Raw genomic sequence first — 22,248 nt, 5'->3', positions numbered from 1 at the left:
TTGGACTACAACTCCCATCATCCCTAGGAGGCAAGATTAGTAGTCAGGGATGATGGGAATTGTAGTCTGAAATCAGTTGGAGACCAAGGTTTGCGCAACACTAAGGAAGATGGACAAATAGATAAGGTAGCTTCCTAGGAATCGAGTCCTATTCTCTACTTACCAGCATGGAAGCTTTTGCAAACTTAATAGACTGTCTGCTGTCTTTTAAAGGTTTGTTTCTCAATGGTCCCCAGATTACTAATGCAACTGATGACTAATATAACCAACAAGGTATCAAAAAGGCTAATGGAGTTTTTTTTTAATGCACTAGTTATTTTTTGTGGAATTATTTGCAGTGGTGTTAAATTATTAGTAGAACATCCCTATTCCACTTTTCCTGTTGACCCGTCTGTACCTAGGATTTAATTAAAGCTGGAGTTTGCTTCACAATCCCAAACTTTTGGGGCCCATGGCACCACACACACAAACACATATACACCCCACAACCCATTCTATTGACTACTCCTTTTAAACCTAGTTTCAGAAAGGGGACAGACCCTGTTGGTGCTTGGGAAGGCCTCTGCTGGCCCATGTGTGCCTTCGGGCACCACATTGGCAACCCCTATTACAAGTCCTATTATGAAGCCGATTTCCTAAGCTTTGGCGAGTAACCCCATCTAAAATTAAAGCCTGAGAATTACTCCCTTTCCTCCAGGCTACTTGGATATCCATCCTAGCCAGCCTTCCCCTGTTGGACATTTTCAGCACAACAAAAGCTTCGGTCATATTTGTATTTGCTGACAAGTTTTGCAATAAAGGTTCCTGGATCAAATCCTGCAGCAATCCAGGTGATTTAGGATTTAATTCATCTACTTTTTATTGATTTTTTAAAAAGACCTCTGGTACATTTGTGTTGAATATCTACTGAAGTTCACTATACTGTAGCAGTCAGATGCAGAAATATCTCCTGACAGGCAGCTGTGAGGTTTTATGAAATGTTGCACAATTACTAAAAAATGCATTACTTTTTCATTGCAGATAAAAAATTCATCATTGCTAATGCTAGAGTGCAGAACTGTGCTATCATCTACTGCAATGATGGGTTCTGTGAGATGACTGGATTCTCCAGACCAGACGTCATGCAGAAACCATGCACCTGTGACTTTCTTCATGGACCAGAAACCAAAAGGCATCACATTGCCCAAATTGCTCAGGCTTTGCTTGGGTCAGAGGAGAGAAAAGTGGAAGTCACCTATTATCACAAAGATGGTAAAGTAGTTTCAATTTTTTTTTAAAAAAAAATGTCTTTGAGAAATTGGCTTCCTTTGGAACTGATTTTGAAATAGTATGGCTTCTTTGTTACTACAGGTTAGAGTTTTGTTGACTGTTAGGAGTCAGTCAACATAAGATACGCTATGTTGTGTGAAGCATGCATTTATAAAGGCAGCTAAAACAAACGTACAGTAAATACAATGGGCCAGTCATCCAAATAATGCAAGACCACATTAAGAAAACTTTTGATAGTGGATTACCTATACAGTGCACCAGCCCAAACCTAGAACTGTTCACCTCAACCCTAGTGGAGCTGTGTTTCTTTCATATGCAATGAAACAAGGTTGTTATTCTAAGGGCATTTACTCTGAGATATCTTGCTCCACTCCAATCAGTGCAAGTTGCTTCTGTTTACATGTCCTCAGGATTGGTGTGTAAGCAGGGTTTGTTCAGACTTTGCATAAAATTGATGTAAGGTAGTTGTTTCAAATGGTAATTTTCAACTTCCCCCTCCAGTTTCCATTCCAGGAAGTGATTTCTTTTTTAAAGAATAGAAACAACTCTTTTACTGGGGGAATCAAGTGTTTGTATGATTTTGTTGTTGTTTCCCCCACTTTCAGGTGTTAGTATGTGTTAGGCAGTCACTGTCTGTAGGAACAATTGCTGAATTTTGAATGCATTTTTATCTCTTTTGGCAAAATACAACATTTTATTGTCATGATCACCATCATAATCATTATATTTCAGATTGTACAAAGGACTTTAGGATTCATATCTAATTCATCCATATAACATGTTTTTATTAATTGCCCTTGAATTCATTCATGCAATTTATCAATATTGTCTCATTTTATGGGTGGGAAACTAAGTCTATGACATTGGTGAGCGACTTGCTCAAAATCAATGTAGTGTCTACATTCAAACAAGGAATTATGTGTGCTTGAAGCTAATGAAAACATTGGGCTTATGTATATGTGCTGAATAGTGACTAATGATGAGATTTGAGGTCATTTCAGGATGACCTGTTTATTGAGCATCCATCCTGATTTATTTATAAAAAAATTGCAGGGAGATTAGGTGACGTTGGCTATTTATGAAGCATTTGTTCTGATTTGTTTGTGGGGAGGTTAAATGATTTTGCCACAAGGAAATGTTATCCCTCACTTTCCAGTACATCATATTCCTTATCACAAAAAGTTTGATTGAGAGGGTAGAGGATCTGGCATGCTGCCCTGGGACTCCCAACCAAATAATATTTAATTGCACAACCTGAATTTCTAGGTTTGTGATTGAATCCTAGCAGAAAATAGCTGCAGCCTGAAAGCGTTTCCTAGTTGCAGATCTACCAACAGAAACATCCTTACCAATGTACCCCAAAGCAGAATGAGAATGAAAGCAATGCTATTGTTGATCATATAATCTCTGGCAGTCATGTAACCTGTGGTGTCCATTTTTTGTTGTGTTGCTGATCCCTTGCCCTCGCGAGTGACGCCGCTGTTTAATGAAGGAAAGGAGATTCCGTGCTGAGAGTGTTGATCTGTATGGATTGTTTCACATCATGGAAAAAAGCATGCCCAGGCATACGCTTAGGTTAAAAGGGGCACCTGACTGAATAAGCGACTCAGCAGTCAAAGTAAAGAGCAGTAGAGTCTTGCCCTGAAACAATCAGCTTTAAACAAACACCTTGTCATACTGCTTCAAATACTGAGTAATTACTCTGGAGAGAGTTTAAAAAGGAGAAAAATAGACGGGGGAGAAGGATCTACCTGTTTCAGATGGAGGACACTTTGGCGATTGTTTTTAGAAAGAAAGATTGCAGGCCGACTAAAATATACTTGACATAATTAGTCATGGCATGAACTAAGAACAATACAGCATTATGCTTCTGATGGTGGGGGCAAGGAAAATAAGCATGCATGTTCGTTTGTCATGATGCAGCCTGATAAGGGAATGACGATGATAATTATTTCCGAAGGTTTAAATTAGTTTTCTTTTCTGATTATTCAGCATTATAAGTCAGGCATTAAACAAATCCGAATAATGCATAAGCCTGTTGTACTCTATTTTTGTTTGCACTGTGTACATGTATTCAAAGGGGAAATGCAAAGTAATCTTGTATATTCAAATTTGGAGCTTTAATTAGCTTTGGAGGCCTGCCAGCCTGCTGTTTACATTCATTTGAGAACTGCAATGATAGAGGAGACTCAGACTTTAAAGCAACAGTGACGCATGTGGCTCTTTGCTTCTTCTTGGTGGCATTGCCAAACTGGCATTTGGGTACACGGGTGGTGGGTAGAGTTACTCCTGTTGTTGCTAAGAGTATATGGAACCCTTTTAAAAAATCAGAACAACAGCTCTGGATTTGATTCCATTCTGAATGTTCAAATAAAATGTATCTGTTGATCCAAAGGCTGTGACTTTCAGTGGGTGCAAATATTGCTTACTAATTTATTTTAGCATACTTGAAATCTTGTCCTTCTTCCAGGCTTCTCAGAGCAGCTTATATAAAAGTTGTCCAACATTTATTCTCATAACAACCCTGTGATATAGGTTAGACCCAGAGATAAGGCACGCCTCCTACAAATAAGATCCAGTACAAACCTAAGGATGTTAATTCAGAAGTCAGTCCCCTAGATTCAATGGATTTTACTCTGTGGTAAGTGCGTTTAGAATTGTAGCTTTGAACTAATAGAATGGCCATTTCCTTTGTAGCAGCTCTCTGAGAAGGCCTAGCTGCTAATGGGGAATACTTTGCATCTTTGCCAACGAGCTACAGTTCCCAAGATCCAGTTAAATTTACAGTCGTACCTCGGGTTATGACCACCTCGGTTTGCGAACAGTTCGGGTTACGAACTGCGCAAACCCGGAAGTGTTTTCGCCGCGTGCGCGTGCGCAGAAGCGGCATGCGCGCGATCGCGCAATCTGCGCATGCGCAAATCACGATAATCGCGCTTTGCGCATGCGCAAAATGGCGGCGCCCATCGCGTTCGGGTTACGAACTGCGATCCGGAACGGATCGCATTCGTAACCCGAGGTATTACTGTATATAAAATATCTAGAACTGTAATGCAGATGTGAACATAGTGACTGGTGCCAAGACAACCTTGGCTGATTGGTGATTATAAATCTGGGGTTCCTTGTTTCATACCTAACACTCTGTCCTGTGCAACCCAACTCTCTGCTTCTCCTTGTTGTGCTTCTCTCTTTCTTAAAAGAACTAGAGTCCAATAAAGGGTTTGGCCCTTGGTGCTACTAGAGAATCCTAACTCTTTCTACAGGACAACAAATTGTCTATTAAAACAGCAAGGCAGGTGGCAAACGCTAGGGCAATATCCACTCACTTGGAGCTCCATCCTGGGAGGCCACCACCTTCCTGTGCGGTTGGCGGAGGGGATAGTCACCTGGTGCCACTCACCTCTGGACATGTTGGACCCTCCATTTGGGCCAGACCTCACTTGCAAGGCCAATCAGGGGCATGGGGGCTGCTTCCTGTCTGTCCCTGGCATATTTAATGGGTGGCCAAGTGCAGGCCATTGCTCTGTGGGCTTTGTGTGGTCCACAGGTTGCCAGTTGGTGGACAGGGCCCTAGAGGCTGAAGATGCCGTGCCTGATATATTTTATAGCAACTTGGTGAAGAACAGGGAAATGCTAGCTAATGGGACTATCACCCCTATAAGGAGCTCAAAGCACGTATTAGCGCCTGTTGGGGGAAACCCTATCCTAAGCAAAACCCTGAGACTTTTAATGAAATGGATCCAGCGTGGTGTCCCGGTAGCAATAAATAGAAAACATGGCAGTAGCTGCAGCAGCTTCAGTCGTGCGCTTTGTTATGCACATAAGCATGTCATTGATTTCAATGGGATGTGCAGATTTATAGAACTGCAGCAACTGTGTTTCACCCTGTGAACCTTTGGGATGAGCAATGATGCTTTCTTTCTCTGTGCTTAAGATGTTGGCAGGTAGCTATCAGTGGAATGCTGATATTCAGAAGTAAGACCCATTGAGTCAGGTGGAACTCACTCTCAGGTAAGTGTTATAGGCTGGCAGTCTAAATTTCAAACTTTCTGAAAGCTTCTTGTGACATGCTCCCCAGAGAGGCTTGCCTGATGCCATCATTACATGTGTTTAGATGCCAGGTGAAAACATTCCTCTTTTCCCAGGCCTATGGCTATTAAATAATCTACAGCCTGTAAAAGTATGAGGGAGAGGACAATTATTATGATGACAATTTTAGTATCAGACTTTCTGTCAGTATGCTTTTTATTATGTTTTTATCACTGATGTTCTGCAATGTGTTTTCAATGTTGTATACCACCCTGGGGTCTTTTGATAAAGGGTGGTATATAAATTGAATTAATAATAATAATACTGTAATAATGTTGTTGTCGTTCAGTCGTGTCCGACTTTTCGTGACCCCATGGACCATAGCATGCCAGGCACTCTTGTCTTGCACTGCCTCCTGCAGTTTGGTCAAACTCATGTTTGTAGCTTCAAGAACACTGTCCAGCCATCTCATCCTCTGTCGTCCCCTTCTGCTTGTGCCCTCCCAACATCAGGGCGTTTTCCAGGGAGTCTTCTCTTCTCATGAGGTGGCCAAAGTATTGTAGTCTCAGTTTCAGGATCTGTCCTACCAGTGAGCACTCGGGGCTGATTTCCTTCAGAATGGAGAGGTTTGATCTTCTTGCAGTCCATGGGACTCTCAAAGAGTCTCCTCCAGCACCATAATTCAAAAGCATCAATTCTTTGGCGATCAGCCTTCTTTATGGTCCAACTCTCACTTCCATACATCACTACTGGGAAAACCATAGCTTTAACTATACGGACCTTTGTCGGCAAGGTGATGTCTGCGTTTTAAGATGTTGTCTAGGTTTGTCATTGCTTTTCTCCCAAGAAGCAGGCGTCTTTTAATTTCGTGACTGCTGTCACCATCTGCAGTGATCAAGGAGCCCAAGAAAGTAAAATCTCTCACTGCCTCCATTTCTTCCCCTTCTATTTGCCAGGAGGTGATGGGACCAGTGGCCATGATCTTGGTTTTTTTTTGATGTTGAGCTTCAGACCATATTTTGCGCTCTCCTCTTTCACCCTCATTAAAAGGTTCTTTAATTCCTCCTCGCTTTCTGCCATCAAGGTTGTGTCATCTGCATATCTGAGGTTGTTGATATTTCTTCCGGTGATCTTAATTCCGGCTTGGGATTCATCTAGTCCAGCCTTTCGCATGATGAATTCTGCATGTAAGTTAAATAAGCAGGGAGACAATATGTAATAATAAACAGTGCTATTTTTCTAGAAAAAGAGGTGCTGGAACTCAACACCTTGTTCTCTTATAATGACAAAGGCACCCACCTGAGAGGTGCCAGAACTGAGTTCCGGTGAGTTCTGGGTGGAAAAAAAGCCCTGAAACAAACAAACAAACAAACAAACAAACAAACAACAACAACAACACAAATACAACCCCAGTCTCTTAGTTTGGCAGGCCTGAAGTGTACCGGGGTTAATTGCTTCACTTGGAAGTTGGCTTTTTCATGAACCAATCAGCCAGCCAGTCATCATCACTGGAATTTAGGAAGCTGCCTTTAACTCATTTAGACCATTGGCCCATCTCACTCAATATTGTCTTTCCTGACTGGTGGCAGTTCTCCAGGGCTCTGGACTCTGCTCTTTCTCAGTCCTGCCTGGTGATGCTGGTGACTGAACTAGGGATTTTCTGCATGCAAAGCAGATGCTACCCCTCTGAGCTATACAGTTGTCCCTTTCAAATAAAATGCAGTCAATTGCTTCATTCTTAACACATTCAAGAATTACCAAAGTTAACATCTCTACCTGTCAGTAAATGGCTCTCAGCTTAGCTTCTTGGGATGTTCCAGCATTTTAAGAAGCAATTTCCATGAGAAGCAGGAAGAAGAAAGGACATTTTAATAAGAAGGTTTAATGTTGGCCAAACCACAAGCAATTGATCGAATTAAATTGACACAGAGTAACACTTCTACGGTCCATGTAAAATCACCGTGGAGAGTTATGCATATACCCTGTGGGGAAAGGAGGCTCGCATTACAGAACTCTGCTTAAACTGTATCTATATCGTTTTTGTAGTTCCCTCCCCTTTTTTTCTAATAGAACCATTTGTCTAAAATTCAAAGCCTATGTGTATATTTCATTCCATGCCATGAGCTAATCCTTTATGGGAAATTAGTAAAATAACCAAGGTGGTGGGGCATAATCAAAAGGAGCACTTGAAAAACAGGCCAAACTTTGATGTATAAAAATACTATTAAAAAAAGTGATTACATACATCTCAATGGAACAGCTAAATAATCTGCATTCCCTTTGACTGCAGTCACTCTGCTCAGCTTAGGAAAGGCATGTGTGTTAAATTACCAAGGTATATGAAAATCATATAACCAATTATGCCTAAATAAAGTGTTTTCCAGAGTTGCCTAATAGGCATTAGTAGCTATTTAAATTCAGAGTAACAGGGAACAATGTTCCTCCTCATCTGCTTCATAACATCCTTTCTACAATCACTTTATCTTTAGTGACTGATCTGATTAGGTATCTTTGGAGAGGAGATACTGTTTATGCAGTATATCAATATTTTTGTTTTAATAATGTTATTTGCCATGGAGATGTGTGACAGCTCTTTCTCTGAGGACTCCCATTTCTCTCTTTAAGCCATTATTGCATAAATCATACTTGACAGCTGTAAAATATTGCTTGGGGTGATAAAGCTGTAAAGCTTTGACATGAAAACTATAATTGTGAGGGGATTGAGGGTGGGGGGGGGGTTGTGTATTTAAATCAAGGAGCGCTGTATCCTGTCAGCCCTTTTCATGTGTGATGGGTGCGCTGTAAGATGATGAAAGTCAGAGGTACCTAAGTGTAGACATTCTATGAAGTCTGGTTATTGACAGGAGAGTAAAGTTGCTCCATGCTGCTGCGTAACCAGAGAGATTTTGTGGAGGAGGAATACAAGGGCAGGACGTGGTGGTGACAGATAACATGACAGCCGGAAAGAATTACTTCTGACAGTTCTTTTGATATTCCAAAGAGCGAAATAGTACTGCCACCATCTTTTGTTGAATTGTGCAACATGTAGGGTTGATCTGATAAACAAACAGAATTTTGCTTCCCAGAATCACTGAAGTTCCTGATCAATAGTTTAAAGGGCAAGGGGGGGGAAATGAATTTATATACTCAACAGCACATTGTGTTTATCATTTGTACAATGCATCTTATTCAGCCTTACGGTGACCATGTGAGGAGAGTCAGTAATATGTTCTTATGGGCGATGGCAAGGTCCACTGGTGATAAGCAAAGAGAGAATGCCTAGGAGCATAGGAGCTGCCTTATACCATTGATCCATCTAGCTTAGTATTGTCTCCACTGACTGGCAGCTTCTCTCTGGAGTTTCAGGCAGGGGTCTTCCTTAGCTGGAGATGCCAGGGATTGAACCTGGGACCTCTTGGCATGCAAAGTGTATGCTCTGCCAACGAGCTATGTTTCATAGCAAACAGGGAGAGCAGGATGGCACAGAGAGAAAGAGAGGAGTTTGCAATCCTGCTAATTCTCCAGCTCTTTCGATCACCAGAGATGGCTCCTAAGTGACTTTCCTGGTGAGTCAACAGCTCTTTATAGGGGGGGAAAGAAAACCCTGACAGCGATCCTCCTGTATTTCAGGCAGATTGCTTCTTTCAGTCCTACCTGGTAATGGTAGGGATGGAATGTGGCCCCTTTTGCGCACTCGAAGCATGGCATCTACTTCTAAGCTACAGGCTTCTCTGTGAGAATCCCATGACGTGGGTCTACATGAACCCTTGATCTGATCTACCAGTGGAAGTCTTATGTCCTGAGTTTACATTTAAGGAACTGAATGGTTGAATAAGGCCACATCTTGAGTCCATGAAGTGAGTGAGGACTGAAATCCAGACGTCCTTTTCGAGGCATTATAGCCTCTTTGTTATACTGGCTCCTATTGATGATGATGATAGATTTATTTATATCTCACTTTTTCCCCTGATGGGACACAGGGTAGCTTACATATAAAAATGAGAACCTCTAAAAGCATATAAAAACAATTGTTCTTAAACATTGTTAGAAGTAAAACTGTATACATTTAAAAAATCTATTTAAACCATACAAATAATTGCAATATAAACAGCAAGGCCCCATCCCTTTCATTAAAAGCAGTCAGTTCCCCAAAGCCTATTGGAACGAGAAGGTCTTCACCAGCCAGTGGAAGGACAACAATGAGGGAGCAAGACTAGCTTCTCTATGAATGGAGTTCCAAAGTCTGGGAGCAGCCACCAAAAAGGCCCTGTTTTTCCTTCAAGTATATATAAGTTGCCTCTCTGCCCCAAGGCACCTGAGGCAATGCACAACAATAAAAGCGTGTAATTCCTTGTCCTATGCCAGGAGTGAGGAACCCTAGACTCTGGGGCTAAATGGAACCCTCCAGGCCTGCCTATCTAACCCTCGGAATGCCCTTCCTCAGCCCTGCTTTGTATCCAAATATTGTTTTTGTCGAGCTGGAATGTGTCCTTTAACTCTGCTCATTTCTTTTGGTTGAATAGCTCAAGCATAGAACTGTGTGTATGTTTGTAGAATGTGGTTTAGCATACAAAAGTAAAATTTAGAGGGGTTTATTTTTGCCTTTGGCCCTGCCTACCGCTGGCGTGTGACCCTGGGAAGGTTCCCAAGAAAAGGATATGGCCCTTCTTGGGGAAAAAATCCCCACCCCTTCACAAGCCATACTCTAGAAGATTCTCAGCACCAGAGGTGGTTGTGGGTTTATATATATATATATATATATATATATATATATATATATGCCACGTGTTTTATTGCATTCTGAAGCACTCAGTGAAAAATCTCCTGGAGTGGAAACCAGAATTCCACACAGGGCCTGCTCCCCACCCCCTGCTCAGAATAGTATTTAGCACCCTCGATTTATAAAGGTTCATCTCCCACATTAAAGCTACCTTGGTGAAGTGCAACGCAGCCTTTTCAGTTTAGCCTGTCGCACCTATTTGCCATTGGTGTTCTGAGTGACGTTTTATCAGTCAAGCTCACTGCCCAGGTTAATAGCCTGTAACAAAGCTCCGTCTCAAAAACTGCTAAAGTAATGACAGAGCACAAGTCACAGAGGTGAAAGCTAGCAATTGCTATTGTACACTCTGCCGTCTCATTAGTCACGCCTTTTGTTAGAAGATCAGGTTAATATCGCCGCCGCTGACCTTCTGCATGGTGGCACCGAGGTGTTATCCAAAAACCCAGGTTCCTCCAAAGAACAAGAGGGGGCCCTCGTCTTAGCTCCAAACCTCGTGTGTGACTTTTATTGCCAGCAATGAAGCACAATCCACTGAAAGTTTCTCCTGCAGTCAGAGGAGGCTGGTTTATTAGGACTAAAGAGGACACTGCCTTAACACCCTTAATATTCCCTCAGGCCAAACCTGCTTGCCTTCTTTCTTACAACCAGGCAGAGGGTGGCTCTGACGGACATTGGCTTTGGCTCCACCTACTGTTAACCTCCCTGCCTTCCACCCTCACAGTCGCAATGAGCACCAGCCACCACTGCCTGCAGTAGACCGGCATCACAATGGATGATGGTAGATGCTTAGGAGCACTGCCAAGCCCTCCTTTAGCTCCTGCACATTTCAAGCAAGTGGGAAAAATAGTCAGCAAACCCTGCCCATTTTTAATAGTCACAATGCCATGCGGAAATATCTAAGTCATGTATCTCACAGAGACATAATGCTCCAAATTATTTGCATGGATAAAAAAAACTTAGGGACTATGCAGAAAGGGCAAAACTTACCAGGAAAAAAAACAACCCAAGATAACAAACTTTTTTTTATAAAAGAATGGAAATGGTTTATTGAATAGTTACCCCCCCCCAAAAAAAAAACCAGGAAATTGATAAGGACATTGGCAAGATTATTGTAATAACCTGCAGTTTCGTAAGAGTATATAATTAAAGTAGATGAATAAAAGAATGTTAAGTTAATTTAGAATATACATGAAATGATAAAAATAAAATTAAGGAACCACAGAAAGAGAAGGAAGTTGAGTTTTGAAATGTTAAAATGACTGTATAATTATTGAAATTTATATAACTGAATACACACACACACACACACACACACACACACCAAATTACTCTTCCTTATCTGTGTTCAATGTCTGCTGGTCTCCTGTTGCCTAGAATGTGGACAGATGAACTTCTTCACTGCAGAGCAAGGATGAGGAACCTGTAGCTCTCCAGTTGTTGTTGGACTGCAACTCCTGTCACCCCTGAGTCTTGGCTATGCTGGCTTTGGCTGATGGAAATCGCAGTTCAATCACATCTGTTGCCCACCCCAGCACAGGGCAGCATATAACCAAGGTCCACCCCTGTCTCCCCATTACACTCTACTATGGGGAGAGGTATTGCATGTATATTTAAATTAGAGTAATCACCTCTAAATTTGCACCAGAGAGATCAATCGGCTTCTCTAGAGAAAAATAATACCTTTGTTTTATAGGCTATAAGCATTTCCTCAATTAAGTACTGAATAGCAGAGTCCTGGGTGACTTAGCTGAATTGCAGAGATGGTTCCAGGATGCTTAGCAAGTTTATTATCTGTGTGCACCCTATAACAAAGTGTCAAGTAATTGATTGTTTCTTCAGCTACTGTTGGTAAACAATATTTGGTATACAAAACTCACAATCAGAAAGCATTCAATTTTGTCTGTAGATTTTATTTAATGCCAAGAATAGATCTGTTTGTTTCTCATTCTTCTTTGCCCCATTTTTAAATCACCCACTTCACTGTAAAGCTCTTAAATGTCATGGAAGTAGGTCTTTTCCATCCTTGTAAAATGTCTGCTTTGTTTTTCAACAGTGATTACTAATAGCTATGAAAACTCTTACACAGATGAGACACCAGCAGTTTTCACACTGAGACAATGTACATGCTCTTACACGTGCTAAAGGAAATCTAGGTAGGCAATGTTTTGCAAACACCTTGTACTGTATCTATTTCCAATGCCATAATGTAATTTTGAACTGCAAAAACAATTATGGCTAATAAGACTTTAATTAACTCTGAGCACTTTATTATGAGTGCATCATATCTGCAACGAAGCAGTCTTGCTTCAGAGGCTAATTATCAGCGGAGTGATTTCATTTCCCTATATTTTAGTCAGAAAGTGGAAGAAAGTCCCTTACCCAATTGCAGGAGACAAATTGCTAACATCATTCCGACTTGCTAATAGTATTCTGCAACTTGACAAATGTCACACTCTCTTTCTTACCTCTATAACAAATGCTAAGATTTGAAGCTTGGGGGTTCTTGCACCCTGTATTTATGGAGACAGGAAAAAAACGAAGCTGTGTGTGATATAGCTATACCAGCACCCTGAGCTTACGGATGTGCTTTGTGCAGCTCAGATCTCAGTTCTGTTACTTTCATCTTTCCATTCTTTGTCTGAGGAGCTCGAAACAGCTACCCAAGGCAACAAAGAGTCTCGTGGCACCTCAGAGATTATCAGTGCAATCCCCAAGCATATCCACTCAGATGCAAATCAGATTGAATATAGTGAGGCCTCTTCTAAGTAAGTGTGGGTACAATAGCCGAACTATAATTTTATTGTGGTATAAGCTTTTGAGGACCAGAACTCACATCATCATATAGTGGTGCCTCGAGAATCTTTTGTTGTTGTTCTTACAAAAAGCTAGCAAGATGTAAACTGCCCAACTGTTTCTGTTTAGTAGCTAGTAGCTGCCAGCTATCAAATATATCTGCACTTATGATTAAGCAAGCACAGTCAGCAAACTATTCTCTAGCCCCGAGAAGAGGCCATATTACAGACCCTGCAAGCACCCCTATTTTCCAGGGAGAAATATTAGAGGGTATGGAGTTATCCAACCCTCAAGCCATCTGAAGGCAGCCCTGTATAGGGAATTTTTAAAAAATGTTTAATGTTTTATTATGTTTTTATATATGTTAAAAGCCACCCAGAGAAGCTGGGGCAACCCAGTCAGATGGGTGGGGTATAAATAGTTGTTGTTCTTGTTGTTGTTATTTTTATTTATTTATTCATTTATTCATTTATTTTATTTAGAACATCCCTATTTTCATCTGAGAAAAGTTGGCGAGTATGGTATTAGCTTTTAGGCTTGCAACAGTATGGCTCCTTCAGAATGCTTACCTGTTATCCACTCTGTCATGCTTCAGTTTGTGAGTAGAAACTCATCTGCTGGAAGTCCTATGGAAATAGTATCAGACCACAAGACCATGCAGAGACCAACCAATTCAGGCAGCAAATCAGTCACAGGGTGTCCACACATCCTGCTTAACACAGCCCTCTATTTGATCCAAGCCTGATTTTAGGAAAAAGAACTAGAAGAAGGGAAAGCCTTGATGCTGTCTTGAAATTGCCCTTCAGGACTTAGCACCTGGACAGCAGACACCTGGTCACGCTATTCTTCACTACAATGAGATATATTCTATTTTTATTTAACTTGCATCATTTCAAAATTTGCACATAGCACATGCAAATGTTATGCAAGCCCGTTGCCTTCTTGGGTCCTCCTTTCCTGGCTATGCATAGGTGTCTACCATAACCCTGTCTCGTGCCTATGCCTTTTTTCTTTCTTTCTTTTTTGGGGCAAGGTGTCCTGTAGGTCATCAAATGAACAACCTCTCATGTGCATGCTGCAAAGACTGTTCCAATGAAGGGGGTTCCTGGGGTGGCTGCTTTGAATGCAGAAGATTAAATCCCTGGCATCTCCAGGTAGGGCTGGGATAAACTCCCGACTGAAACCCTGGAGAATCACTGCCAATCAGCATAGACAATACTAAGCTGGAAAGACCAATGGTCTAACTCAGAAGAAGGCAACTTCCAATATCCTTGACCCAGTATACCTGTTCTTCAGCCCGGAAACTGAGATCCAACTCTGATGGCCTTCTGGTGATTCCCTCACTGAGAGAAGTTAAGGTTACAGGGAATCAGGCAGAGGGCCTTCTCGGCAGTGACACCCTCCCTGTGGAATGTCCTCCCATCAGATGTCGAGGAGATAAGTAACTATACAACCTTTAGAAGGCTCCTGTATAGGGACGTTCTTAATGTTTGATGTTTTATTATGTTTCTGTATATGCTGGCAGCTGCTGCTGCTCAGAGTCAGATAGGCAGGGTACTACTACTACTACTACTAATAATAATAATAATAATAAACAACTCCATTTTGTATTATTACTCCATTTCTACAGAGTAGTTTCTGAACAGACATTATGGAAAAGAGAGAGAGAGAGAGAGCGCTTCCAGGGAAAATAGGTAGGCGTATACAAAATACCTAATCATGGCAAATGGAATCATTTCTTCATGGGCCAGCTCTGGTTTCCCACTTATTTCTTAATATGGCTCAATATATAGGAAAGAGGGGTGAGGAGGGGACAGAAAAACATTAAAGAATAAATAAGCCATGACACAGGCTTTGTAGGTTCACTTCTAGAGGATTAATGGACAATGACACCCACACGATTCTATCCAGTAGAGATAACATTCTCTCAGCTTTGTAGCTACAGCACTGGCCCTGATAGAAATGCCAAAGGTATGAAACATTTCACTGGGGATTTAACTCCTGAAGCCATAGCCGCTTTTCAACTTCATGTTTTGCATGTAGGTACATATGCTCAAGCACAAACTACATGCAGCTCTCGTGAAGCATGAAGCACAACTGCAAGTAACATTCAGTTTGTGTCTCTTGGAAATACACGAAACTGGAGCCCCGCTCTGCTCCTGGTTAAGATGCAAGAGGAATAGGAATAGATAGGGGCAGAACGGAGGAACCCTAGAGGAAGCAGTGAAGGGTTGGAGAAGGTCTTCCATGGGGGGTGCAGGCTGGAAATTCAGCGTAATCTCATGGCTATTTGCAAATGCAATTATTTGACTTGCAGTTGACAGGGTGATTTTATTTTATTGTTTGCTGATCTTTTGTCAATATTACCTTGTAGAAATATATATGTCTGTAAGAGGGAGTGTGAAATATATACAGATTCCTGAATTCTGTTTTTCATTAGACTTTGAACACTTAGAGGGTGGCAATGCGACTTGTGTTGTACATTTGGGTTGTCAACCACATTGCACACAGTTATGTGGTCTGCAAGTTCAAAATGAAATGAAATGAGAAATGAAAATTTAAAGATAAACTCACGTATCTGCTCCTTTGATAGGCATGCCAGAGCACAAAAGGAGAGGAAGGATCAGTTTTCATATTTAGGAGAATAACAAAACATGGGTTTTACACTGGTGCTGTTCTGACAATCTGACTTCTTTCTATCTAAGGATTGGGGCTGCTTATATCAGTCACTGGCTGCAACTATCTTCCATCCTTTGCCTGCTTCTTTGCCATCCTTCCATTCATCTAATATAAGAGACATATAAGAGACATAATATCCTGGATCTTTTTCAAATTTCTCACTGATATGGCTTTCCTCCTCTACCAATTTAACTCATTCAGAAGAATTCAGGAGTTTAAATTTCCTTGGAAATTATATCAATGGTGTCAATGAATGCTGCAAATGTGATTTATGCTACAAGATATAGACCTGTTCATATTTCCTACTTGGCATACTCCCATTTTTCTCCTTTGGATTTTTTTTTAAAAAGATAGCAATAGATTGCTATAGAGGCAATGAAAGTTGAATACAGAGTTGTGTTCCTGAGATGCTGTTGCCTAGTGATTTTATCACCTGAACGGGTTTGGAGCTGGTGTGGTTTTGGGGTGGGTTTTGCTTTTTCTCCCTCTGCTATGTATACTACGTGGCCTGGCTCATGTTCCCAACTCATGTAGAATAATTTGCTCGGCAAATTTGCTCGGCAAACACCTTCCCTGATGCATCTGCTTGTGGCAGACTGTGCTCCAGGCTGTTATCCATAGGGACTAGGGTGCTGCTAGCTTGATCTTTGAACAGAGATTTGGCCTAGTTGGCATCATAGGCTATTCCATGTATACAATTACTTGTCTGTAGTGCCATGATTTCTAGTATTGTTTGTTTGGTTTGGGACCATTTGTCTTTCATGTCTTCTTGTGGTCCTACTCCTGTATAAAACACTTCTCTTCTCTTCTCTTGCGTGCCCTACCATATTTGACATAGAGGACTCTCCCACCCTTTAGCTTATTCCCTGATAAAGACACATGCCATTCCAAAATCACATGCCTCATTAAGCCCAGATACTGCAATCAGCATGCAAAGTACAAAAGCAGAGCTGAGGTACTGTGTCTGCTCAATTTCCCATTGTGATGGACCTTGGCTTGGATGCTCCTGGACTGTGGTTCAGGACTGTGCTTTGGGTTTGGCTCTGGACTGTATGAAGGCAGTGGGACTTCAGACTTGGCTACTTGGATTGACCCTGGACTGCATTTCCTGACCTTTGGACTTTGCTTGTGTGGCTTGACCCCCCAGACTTTGGACTTGACATACTGACACGCTGCCTGGTAGGCCAGGGGTTCGGGGCAGGAACTGAAGGTACTTCTAGATGGGTATTGATTGTAGGATCGCTGCTCCTCATGCATTCAAGTTCTTTACAGTGTGTCCTCATTATGTCATTGGCATCAAAAGGCCAGGCTATATTTCCACCACTACCAATTTAATCCAGATTTCCCCTTTTGGGTAACAATTCATTTGTTACTTCTCAGTGACCAATTTACAATCTGGAAGCACCCCCTGAAGGAAAATGGCTCCAAATTCTTTGCTTATGCATGGGGTCTATTCTTAGATCTGCAAGCCACCCCAACCATATTCCTATCCTTATGACTGTTCAGTGTATCTAAATTGATTTTGTGAGCATGGCTTTAGGTTGTGATGCTTAAACACATTTACAGGAGAGTAAATCCTACTGAACTTGCTGAGACTTATCTCAGATTAAACAGGCTTGGTACTGAATTCTTCTGCGTTGATTTTTGGATTTGGTTGTTTTACTGCCACTCATGCCTTGTCTTCCTTTAAAAATGTGTTCACTCTATAGTTAAAATCTTTCTCAAGTACAGAAGCTATGGCGTATAGAGGGGAGCCATTGTTTACATAATCAGAAACACACACCCTTTTCATTTTCCAAACTCTGGTTACCTAAAATGTTATATGAAAGTGTTATATGAAAATGAAAATGAACTCACTTAAGGAGAAGAGAGGAATCCAGGTAGATGGGTTTGCATAACATAAGGTAAAAGTGAGTTGCAGGTTTCCTTTTTTTCCCAACTCATTGAGGGACATAATCAGGGATATGGCTAGCAATGGTGGCTGTTGCCTGGAACTGGAAGGCAAGGAGGCCAACAGCAGGTGGAGCTAGAGTTCTTCAAGGGCAAACATTGAGACTTAGGAGGATGAAGCTGAGAGGCAGTGCTGCCACCCCCTGGGCTGGATGTAAGTAGGAAGGTGAGAAGTTGATAGCTGGTTGAAGGCAGACTGAGTTGTGTTGGCCAGTGCTCCTTCACCCTAATGTGCCTGCCTCCGTGGATTGCCAGGTTGTTAGAATCATTGAAGCACCGGTCCATGGCACACATTTGCATGTGCTAATATAGGTGCATACATGCAAGTTTACATCTCTGAGCAAATGGATATTGTGGGTTGCTGGAGTCTCACTAGGGCTGTGCTTTGCAGTATGCCCAGCAGTGTGAAAGCAAAATGGTTGTTGTTGTTTTTTAAGTGGTGCGGATGGTCCAGGGCCCAGCTCAGAAGACCTGGCACTCAGCTGAACATTGTTGCCTGGGACTTCTTCAATAGCCTCCTCCATAGTGCGCGGTAATGAGCCTTTGCTGCTGCTGTCGTACCGTTATGAGACGCCTGGTATCCATTAGTCAGCACTCCATTTGCATCATTGAAGATGTACAGAGAGCAGATCTTCAAAGGGTGGGAATACTCTTCACACTGCGCAGAATTCTTTTTGGAGTGTCGGAAAGTCTGAAGTGAGATAACCCCACTGGAACATTTCCCTCCCTTGTATTAGGAGAAAAAGTTCATTGCCTAGGTTTCCTTATCTAGGTCAGACACAGAAGGGAGAACTTTTGTCCTCCCTTTTGGTTCTCCTGTCATTACTTTCATCTCGCAGCAAAGGATGCTGAAGGATGGCTCTGCTCTGCTTATCCCCACGCCTGCAGACCACCCAGCCTCTCTCTGGTACACCCCTCTCTCTCCCGCAGGCATCTTCCCACGGTCTAAAGAGTTTGAGCCCTTTTCCGTCTTCTCTCTTCCTCTCCAAATTAGTGTATAGCCAGGGTGTGCTTAACCCTTAGATAGCATCTGTTTTCTTCCTTTTGTTCACAAAGTCACTCAACACCCCCTCATGCTTGCAGATCCTCAGCTCCTTGGCACTTTTGACCTATTTGGCTCGAGGCCAGGAACCTACTATTAAAGAAAGGTTCATATCCCTCAGTTCCAGGATTCAGGGTGTTCTGAACAAAAGAAATTGGTGGAAGCAAATGCTGGAAATAAAATGTAAGTGGAACCCAAAATCAAAAGGGTGGAAGCAATATACCAGCCTTCATTGCCATGCTCTTATTTTCGATTGGATGTGTTTTGTTACTTGCCTTTGAGTTTCATTCATTCTCACCTGCTTCTATGAAAGTAATCTTCCTGTGGAACTGAGACTGTGATCCTGTGCATCTCTGCCATTAAATTCAGTGGAGCCTATTCCCAGGAAACTGAGTATAAGACTGCAGCACAAATCATTGGCAGAGAAGTGTCAAAGAAGTAAAGCAAGAACCATCATTTCAGACTCTCTCTCTCTGTGTGTGTGTGTGAGAGAGAGAGAGAATATATATATATTGTACATTAATGAAGGAGAGTAGGGACAGGGAGGGATCTTGAAAGCAGGCATGACTGACTTGTAGCCCTCCGAATATTATCCTTGACCATTCAGCCAGAAATGGAAACGGGAGCAGAAATTGCCAGAATTCATACATTCACCTGGGGTCAGGAACAGAATTTACACAGTCAACATTCTCATTTTTTTGTGTCTGCAAATGTTACATAAACAGTTGCATTATTTTCTGCATTGTTTTTGGTATTTCCCTTCCATTGAAATGCATTGTAATAACACAATCACATAAATGTTACTGGAATGAATCTTTTTATTTTGTTTAGACTACGGCAGACCAACATGGCTACCTACCTGTACCTAAATAGATGAACATGTTTGTTTCATCCATAGCAGATAGTGAGACAAACGATGTAGGTTATAGTGGAAAACGAACTGTGGCAAAACAGAAACGATGCTGATTGCAGAATGGGCTGGAGATCTCTGCCTCCTAGCATCCCTTGCTGAGGCTGTTGAAGGTTGGAGTCCAACCACATCTGGAGGACCACACGTACCTTACCCTTGTTTCAAAACACCAAATAGAGCTTCTGACAAATTTGCACTGGATCCTAGGAAGATGCAGTTAATAATTAAAACCCGTAAAACTGATTGCAGTGACTAACAAAAAACAATGATACTAGAGTTTCTAAGCAAACCAATTTAGCTTCTGTCCTCTTCAGCTCCTCTGATGTGAATCAAAGAGTGTCGTAGCCAAGGTGACACAGAACATTGATGATGGAATATTCAAACATGTTTTCTGTTGCTGGGAAATGTTGGGTATTATTTTCTGGGTTGAAGCCTTGCGGTGGTAAGGTGTCAAGTCTATATATCCAGGAGATTTCTCACTTCCATTATTCTTGGATCGGATGGCATCTCTGCTGCAATAATTGATAAAGTGTGTGTGTGTGTGTGTGTGTGTGAGAGAGAGAGAGAGAGAGAGAGAGAGAGAGAGAGAGAGAGAGAGAGAGAGAGAGGAATTTAATTTAGGCTGAACCGGCTTGTAATCCAAATGTTGCAATGGAAATATCTGTAGTGGTTAAACTGATGGCAAAGTGAGCGCATCAGAATTGTGTGGGTCACACTCAAGCTTTTCTGGACCTTGCCCCTGCTTGCTTCTTAGCTTGAGCATAGCAGGAGCTCTTGCCTGACTTATAAGCAGAACCTGGAGGCACTTTCATGGCAGTAGAATCCATGGCTTCTCTAACCATGCAGAGAGGTGGTTGGTTTGTGGCTATGCACCACTCAGTGCAATGATAACTTGCCTGATTTAATTTCTCCTGCCACCAAACTCAGAGAAGCACTTGTCTCACTATGTCGGTCAGGGGTGCTAACTTGAATAAAATATTGGGGGGGGGTGTCCAGGTAAGCCCTGCCCCGCGTAATAGATCATATGATGCAGCACACACATCCCATCTGAATGGCAATGCCAATTAATTTTTTGGGGGGGCTGGGCCCCTCAAATATTTTATGGGGGGTGAAGACCCTTTGGCCCCTAGGAGTTGGCTCCATGTGGATGGAGGCTCCTGAAGGCCAGCTCACCACATGATGAGCAGTATTGCGGGTCAAGCAGCTGCCAAATCAGGGTGAGCAGTTGGGCAAATCTGTCAGTTTCAGTTTATCTCAGTTTCTCATTTTTCCTGTCTTAAGTTCAGTTATTCACATGTCTAGGTCAGCTTGAGATTTAAAAAGAAAGTGCTCGTGAAAATTCGTAAGTATTTAAGCACAGTATGAGTTTCTCCTATTACACACATTTTTATAGGCAATATTTCCTAATATAGACATATCCACCAAACAGTTTTCTTCTAATATAAGGCATATCTCTCTCTCGCTCTCTCTCTCTCTCTCTCTCTCTCTCTCTCTCTCTCTCTCTCTCTCTCTCTCTCTCTCTCTCACACACACACACACACACACACACACACACATTTTACCCTAGTATGTGTCTTTGTTTTGTTTTACACATCACTGGGATGTAAAACTTCCTTATAATGCCTGCTGGACTAGAAAGGTCTTTGTCTTTTATTGGAGAGGGGGCAGTGCTTTTGTTAAAGAAAAAAACATGCCATTACTCACCATGAAGTTGTTACATTTGCCAAAAAAAGTTGCCAGTACTGAATACCCTTGAATATCCCCAGGAAAAAAAAAACATTGGGAGAGGGGCTGTCTAATTTCAGCCAGAAGGGAGTTCCACATAACCAGACCTACAATACCAAATGCATAGCTTCTGCCAGCTGCTGGAGAAAACCTTCTGGGGCAGGGCTATTGTCCTGCTTAGATGGGCTTCCCATTGGCATCTGTTTGGCCCCTGTGGAAAACAGGATGCTGGTCCTTCAGTCTGATCCAGCAGAGGTTCTCTTACATTTTTAAGCCAATCTCAGGAAAGTCTTGAACACAGGATGCAGAAGGTCCATCTCTCCAGAAGCTCATCTCTCATCCACCACTAGGTTCAGCCTGTTCCCTTCAAAAGAACCCTCTTCCCTCCTTTGGTCCCATTACTGTATTTTTGTTCCTTCTCTAGTTTTCATGAAAATTCAGAGATACAGTTTGAGTATAAATAACCACACACACACACACCCCATCAAAAAAGGCTTGGAAACTAATCCACACTTAGTCATGATAGCAAGTATTTGACAAACTGCAGGGGCAGATCTGTCTTAAATCCCACAAAGAGAAAATCTAATGCCTAAAGCCCCTGATGTCCTCCCTTCATCAGTTAACAGGGTACAGATTTTGTACCAACAGCATGCGATGCTTATCATCAGAACCTACTATGCAATGGTGAGATTTGGAATAACATGCCACATTGATGGTATGATTGTAAGCAGTCGGAAAAAGACAGTTTTAATTAGGAGAAAACTATGACAAAATCATTTTAATTAGAGGGCACATCTTTACCAAAGCTCATCCACAGCTTAATATAGGTGGATATTTTACTTTTAATTAATGTTCATTGTGTATGCTTTTTTCTGTCATTGGTGTTCATTTAACAGTGGTTGTTTTGATAATTATTATAAAGAATAGATTGAAAATTGGGAAGAATGTGCCAACTATAGATAAGGGCATTGTCCTTTGCAATCCCAGTAACGTTTTAAACAGCGGCGCACAAGCTTTGATAGGCTTTTTAATTATACAATTAGCAAAAGCTCCAGACAGAATAGCAGCCTT

The 22,248-nt window shown here is 41.8% G+C and overlaps 1 protein-coding gene across 1 annotated transcript in view; it reads left to right on the top strand.

Moving 5' to 3' along the window:
- KCNH7 (potassium voltage-gated channel subfamily H member 7) overlaps positions 1–22,248 on the top strand; it is a 252,913-nt gene that overhangs the window by 2,496 nt on the left and 228,169 nt on the right. The window contains exon 2 of the mRNA XM_035132633.2: positions 1,021–1,251. Coding sequence (XP_034988524.2) covers positions 1,021–1,251 — 231 coding nt within the window. The remainder of the gene's footprint in view (positions 1–1,020; positions 1,252–22,248) is intronic.

The sequence above is a fragment of the Zootoca vivipara genome, chromosome 1 (assembly GCF_963506605.1).
Source record: "Zootoca vivipara chromosome 1, rZooViv1.1, whole genome shotgun sequence".
Lineage (NCBI taxonomy): Eukaryota > Metazoa > Chordata > Lepidosauria > Squamata > Lacertidae > Zootoca > Zootoca vivipara.
The sequence above is the reverse complement of the archived record's forward strand: the minus strand, read 5'-3'. Positions and strand labels throughout refer to the sequence as shown.